The 6,954-nt window shown below is 43.8% G+C and overlaps 1 protein-coding gene across 1 annotated transcript in view; it reads left to right on the top strand.

The window, feature by feature from the left end:
- The first annotated feature begins 2,615 nt into the window (after nucleotides 1-2,615).
- Nucleotides 2,616-6,954, top strand: part of LOC124545817 — a 76,778-nt gene continuing 72,439 nt past the window's right edge. Inside the window, exons 1-2 of the mRNA XM_047124769.1 lie at nucleotides 2,616-3,439; nucleotides 5,872-5,971. Coding sequence (XP_046980725.1) covers nucleotides 2,616-3,439; nucleotides 5,872-5,971 — 924 coding nt within the window. The remainder of the gene's footprint in view (nucleotides 3,440-5,871; nucleotides 5,972-6,954) is intronic.

Genomic DNA, 6,954 nt, shown 5'->3' with positions numbered 1-6,954 from the left:
ATAACTGTGAAATGTGTTGTGTATAGAGCTGTTACTGAAGAAGCACTAAATTAAAGCGTCATGTATGATATGGCATTTTTCACTCATCTCAGTGTTTATTACGTCATATTTCCTAAACTGCATGTCGAAGATTAATATACACTGCTCAACAAAAGTATGGAAAACTATCATAAGGTGTAGTATACGATACTAGAGGTCTCGTTGACCTAGGCACTGCATGCATTATACAGTTAGAGCCCATACCCTGAGGACTTTTTCCGGTCATGTAAACATACCGCTGCAGCAGCAGCCTACCACGAGCATGTCCATTATCACTATTAGATCCTCTCAGTTTCGCAACTCAGACCAAAGAATGCATCAAGGTGGTCTCCATTCCAGAAGACCAGTCAGAAGTTTTGTACTGAGCCAATGGAACCGATGCAGTCCAAAGATCTAGGTTCCTGCACATCAATATTGGACCATTGCAGAATGGAGTTTGCTGACGAGACCAGGATTGGTGTGCGAGCAGACACAAGACGTGTTAGCATTTAGATAAGCGCTAGATGACTCCAGGAACGCCGGTAATTTCCGGACGTCGATCTGTTTGCAGGTAGAAGTGCAATATTCTGAGTGGCAATAGTGATTGCACGACGAATCTAATTCCCATCTACGGAAATTTCACCTCCAAGAGGCCCTACAAACGATTGTAAGGCACTACAGACTCGAGGTCGGTGGCACCTTCATCCTAGTCGATGGTAGTACAAGACCGCATTGTACTCTAACAATGTCTCGGGATCTTCAGAGATGCGACATCAACCGAATGCACTGGCCAGCACAGTCCCCAGGTATGAATACGACTGAGCATGGCTTTGACCTGTTGGAGGTGGCCACTGCACAGCGTCCGAAGCAAACTGACTCACTGAAAGCTGCCATTGAGAAGTGGGATCTCATACCCCACGATAAACCTAATGGTCTTACCCAGAGCACGCTTTACAGAGTGGAAAAACTCACCCGAGTGCGGGGAGGACATATTGACTATTAAAGACTGATAATCATCTTCAAGAAATAAAGATCACTGTTTTCGTTTTAAAGAGGTACACTTAGGATTGGATTGATTGGATGGTTTTGGGGGAAGAGACCAAACAGCGAGGTCATCGGTCTCATCGGATTAGGGGAGGATGGGGAAGGAAGTCGGCCGTGCCCTTTGAAAGGAACCATCCCAACATTTGCCTGGAGCGAATTAGGGAAATCACGGAAAACCTAAATCAGGATGGCCGGACGCGGGATTGAACCGTCGTCCTCCAGAATGCGAGTCCAGTGTGCTACCACTGCGCCACCTCGCTCGGTGGGCACACTTAGGAGAGAGCCTGCATTTTTTGTAATGTTTCTTGCAGCTAATCAAAATCGTTCTATTTTTCAGAAGTAATTATGTTTATTTTGTTAATAAGGTATTTTAGAAAGCTCAGTGGGTGGATTGTGTAAACTTCGTGACATTCCAAACTTTTGTTGGGGTGTATAATTTTTTTTCTACATACGTTAAAACGTCATGGTTCAAGCAGCAGGTTTACTGCATGAACGGCGAAACTGTAATGAGCGGTAAACTTTTTTCTAAGCGATAAACATTTTTCCTGTCATCGTTTTCGGGTGGTCGACAGCGATAAAACTAAGTGTAAAAGTTTGAAATTAAGTGTAAAGTTTTTCAAAAGTCCCTAAGTGTTCTTATGTTCAAATAATGGGTGGCTGAAGTATGGATATTCGTGTGTCTTGGACTACTTTGCTTTTGCATTCCCACGCGCACCCTTATGATAGGTAGGTTGCTCTTATTCCCGCAGCGATGATATCCAAACAGAAAGTGATAAATGTACCAAGTTCTTTTAAAATTGGTCCATTGGAGGTAGGAAGAATGGCTCAAATGGCTCTGAGCACTATGGGACTTAACTTCTGAGGTCATCAGTCCCCTAGAACCTAGAACTACTTAAACCTAACTAACCTAAGGACATCACACACATCCATGCCCAAGGCAGGATTCGAACCTGCGACCGTAGCGTTCGCGCGGTTCCAGACTGTAGTGCCTAGAACCGCTCGACTACCCCGGCCGGCGAGGTAGGAAGAGATGTGGAATATACGTACATATACATATATACTTACAAATATTTTTATACTATGTACGAATTTAGTTTTCAGTTATTTTGCTGTGTTCTATGTACAGCCTATGGCTTGTCTTTGATATACAACGTTCTAAAGTATATTGCACATTTAATTAGAAGTAACCATTTCGTCGCAAATTCAAGGGAGGACACTAATGTCATCGCTGTTTCGCGCAACACACCCCTATGAAATAATTAAATAACTGAGAAAGTACTTTTTCAGACGATAACTAAACTTGTGCAGCAACAGTATGGCCTACAGGTAGACCGAAAAATATATCATACTAGAAATCTTAAACATGGCTACGAGTGAGCAACTGCGTAAATCTGAAGAGGTTGAAAAAAATCAGGCAGTTGCAACTGTTGACGGATTTTTTCAACCTCTTCACACTAAAAAGTTTTCGGTGACAGCATACTGGTCTCTAAATCATTACGTTCCACTTTTTAAACTTGCCACCTGTGAATTTTTCCCCGTGTCGTTGTAATCAGATGCGGACCGGACAGAGAGACCAGACGTATTCACCCCTCTCGTGGGCAGACAGTGGGCGCTCCGTCCTCAGTCTGAACATTCGCCACCTGTGGCTGTTCGGACTGTGGCCGCTGCACGACTTCTGGCCCTTCTACCTGTACACCGCCTGCGGCCTCCTGCTAGGCTTCTGGAATGCCGTGGAAGGTGCGCTGGCCGCGTACTTCTCCTGGGGAGACATGGACGACACGACGCTGGCGCTGCTCACCGCCATTACTCAGGGCTGCGGCGCCCTCAAAATGGTCGTCTTCGTGTACACCAGGCGCCGCTTCAGCGCGCTGGTGCGCCGGCTGGACGCCCTCTCGTCGCTGCGGAGCGAGGTCTGCGGCGGCGGCGGCGGCTCTGTGCCGGCGGCCATCCTGCGCGCCTCCCGGAGGCGGGCGCACCGCGCCACGCTGGGCACGCTGCTCTTCATGCTGTCGCAGTGCTTCGTGTGGTACCCCATACCGCTGGTGGCGCACGCGGAAGAGCGCCGGCTGCCGTTCGCGCAGCACCCCTGGGACGGCAACAGACACCACTACGCGCTGTCCTACTTCGCCCAGTGCGCGGCCGGCTTGCTCATGACGCAGATCAGCTTCGGCGTCGACTGCCTCTTCGCGTCGGCCATGATCCTTGTGGCTGCCCAGCTACAGATCCTAGCCGTGCGCCTCAAGGAGATGGCGGTCGGGTCCAGTATCCCGTGTAAAGGAAAGACCGCATACTTTGAGGAAGACCTCCTGACGAAAGGCACCGACCAAATGTATAACTCACTGCGCATTTGCATCGAAGACCATCAGAAAATCTTACGGTCAGTTTTCTTCATCTCAGCCTTGCTATGTACTTCATTAACATACTCTTATTTATAAATAGTTTCATTGCGTCCATGCTTTTGGTATCCTTTCAAAGTTAATAGAATATCACACATCATTTACAAGTTAAGATAAATAGCAAATGCAACAAATGCGAGAAATTAAGGTAGAATATAAATAAAAATAACGAAAATAGTACAAATAATACTTAGATTGGAACTACCAAGAGGAGCGTAAATACATGGCCAAAAGAACACAAAAGTCTTTGCCGACTAGGAAAAATAGAGAAATCACCTTTGAGAGAGCATGTTCTTCAGTCAGGAAACCACAAAATGAAGCTCTCTGAAGCAGAAATTGTATCTATAACGCTAAATTATTATCTACGCCTATGTAGAGAAATCATTGAAATTTATAAGCATCAGGATAATTTTAATAGGAAAGAGGAGGCAATGAGACTTAGCGACGTATGGACAGTAGCTCTGAAGAATCGCTAGGCAATTTTATTTTTGACGAGACGACAATCGTTAGTTAAGTTTTACATTTGTTTAGGATTCTCTCTGCTCGTCACGTGTTACTTCGACCACGCCCCCTTTTCTGCAGTATATATGTCGCTCTAGACGTCCGACCGGGCAGTCGGCAAGACTCAACGGAGGAGCGCCTTTGAGGATGTCCAGCGCTGTTCTGGACGAAACGTCAGGAATAGAAGAGATCCTTGGACAACGACCTCACATCCCTAAAGGTTTACCAGCAGCTATGTTATCCTGTCGTAAAGCCTTCTTAGTATACACATTTTGTAGTTATTAGAGATAACATTAAACACTGTAGGAAACACAACAAATCCTTAGCTAACGAACACCGTAAGGTGTCGAAGATGAGTGTCTGTAAGAAGAAACAAGACGACTTAGACAAAATTTTCAGTTGCTGTGATGAATGGCAGCTAGCTCTAAATGTGGAAAAATGTAACTTAATGAGGATGAGTTGGAAGAACAAGTCTTTAAGGTTCGGATACAGTATTAACAGTGTCCAGCTTGAGACAGTTAATATCTGCGCGTAACGTTGCAAAACGATTTGAAATAGAACGAACATGTAAGAACTGTGGTAGGGAAGGTGATTGGCCGACTTTGGTTTATTGGGAGAATTTAGGAAAACATGGTTCACACGTAAACCACATCGCATATTGAACTCTGGTGCAACCTGTTCTTGAATATTGCTCAAGTCTTTGGGATCTATACCAGGTCGGACTGAAGAAAGACATCGAAGCAATTCAGAGGCGGCCTGCTAGATTTGTTTCCGGTGGGGTGGAGAAATACGTAAGTGTTACGGCGATCTTTCGGGAACTCAAATAGGAATCCTTGGAGTCTAGGCAATCCTATTTTCGAGGAATGGTGTTGAGAAAATTCAGAGAACCGTCATCTGAAGCTGACTGCAGAATGATTCTGCTGCCGCCAACATCTAATGCGCGTATGTCGGCGAGGATAAGATACGAAGAATTAAGGTTCTTACTGAGGCCTATAGACAATAGCTTTTCGGTCGCTCTTTTTGCAAGTGGAACATGGGAGGGAATTACTGATAGTGGCACTTGGTGTCCTCCTACACACAGTACGGTGGCTTGTGGAGTATCTACGTAGATGTTGATGTAGATGTGGATAGGCGTGGTTACTTCCACTAGACGTAACCTCCTTTTGACGCGGTTGTCTGCTTCTGTCATCTGCCAGCTACCCTCTTTCCTTTGGCGTAACTAGTGCTTCTTGTTTCATGAACAATCTGTGTTGTAGACTCTTATCTAGGACCGCTCTGCCTTGCATGCACTGTACGCTAGTTAGGCTCATGTCTCCTTACCACGTTGCACGAAGTCTTTATTCTCTATACTGTCAACCCACCTGAATTTCAACAGTTTCCGTACCATTAAGTTTTTAAGGCTTATAATCCTTACGTTCATCTCTACTTTCTGTATGTTTCACACCTGTGAAGAGCTGATGTCCTTATGTACCACTTTTTGAATATTTTTTTAATCCGTAGTTTTATACTTTTAATTTTACCAGTTCTTTTTTTTATACAACCCACATTAAGCTTTGTGAGTACTTGTTGCTAAGTCCTTCTAGCATCTGCCTTATTTATCTATTCAACTTTCGATGCAGCAAAATTCATCGCCTTCTTGTCTACTCTTAACATTTAGCCAACCAATGCGTCTAACTTCTCACACACCGTTACCTTAGCTTATATATTGCAATTGTCAGCTAGATATAATAATGAGAAATATGAACTGACGCAACGTACAAAGAGAAGATTGTTACAGCAGCTAAATGTATCTGTAAAAGTTATAGAGCGCTTCATTTTTTTCTCTCTAACTTGGCAAGTACTCATAGCAAACAAGTAAAGATCATGTCGCAGCAACACGCTTCTCAATATAGAAACTGTTCCTTTGTTGCAGGTTTGTCACTCATCTGCAGAACACAATGAGTCCCATGGCAATAATGCAATTCGGAGCCAGTGTTTTTGTCATATGCTTTGCATTATTTCAAGCAACATATGTAAGTTCTTTGTGGTACCCTACCTTAGTAGCACAGTAATTAGGTGTATTAGAATTAGTGTTCCAATGACACTGTATGTTTTCGCGAGAGCTTTCGCGAGCATCTTCTGCATGCTGCGCATGATGTTACTGGTCCACGATATGTGAAAAGGAAAAGTAGTACATTTACTGCAGTTGTTGAATCTACGTAACAGCTGTTTTGGTAACGTTGTCCAAGATTACACTGAGTGCATGGAAAAAGAGATCTTAGCACTTAATGTCTCAATTTCTCATGCAAAAATAAGAAGGAAATCATAACCAGCCTCATTTGCCAAACGGTTAGTCAGCGACAAATACTCAAGATATCTACTGTAAATTCATTGGTCATTCCACGTGGCATTCAGTGTGTTTATCGGATTGCTCAGAATATCTCACACAAAGTGTTCGTAGCGTGTACCTCTCAACTGAAGACAGGAGACAGTCTGCTGTCACAGCGTGTTCCGGACCCTCCCAAATAATTTAAGCGAATTTTTGAGCGTACATTTTCACGTATTTCCACAACTCACACAGCAATAGACAATTCGTCACTGATAGATATCGCGTGAAGTGTGAGCTTCGCGTAACCCACAGAAAGAAGAAATGAGACGAGTTTATATGAAATGATAGGGCAATTCTAGGAATTGTTTAATTGTCACATACTGTATCTACTGACCAGGGTCACATGTATTAAAGTGCGTCTGGGCGTTCAAACACACTGAAACGTTTAGAAAGGCTTTCATCCATGCAGTCACGCTATATCTGTGAAGAGAGAATTAAAATGCTGTCGTAACTGAGACAGTAGCAATCTCGAACACGAAACTAGTAACTTCTGGTTTCAAGTGGTATAGGTTCCTCCATTTATATTTACAAAAAGAATCCGAAACTTAGGAGCTACCCATTATTTTCCAGAAATGTTCCATAAATGTCATATGCAAGTTTCCGCATATAACATGGACATGTCTCATA

The sequence above is a fragment of the Schistocerca americana genome, chromosome 8 (genome assembly GCF_021461395.2).
Source record: "Schistocerca americana isolate TAMUIC-IGC-003095 chromosome 8, iqSchAmer2.1, whole genome shotgun sequence".
In the NCBI taxonomy this organism is placed as follows: Eukaryota; Metazoa; Arthropoda; class Insecta; order Orthoptera; family Acrididae; genus Schistocerca; species Schistocerca americana.
This window is presented reverse-complemented; position numbering and strand designations above follow the sequence as displayed.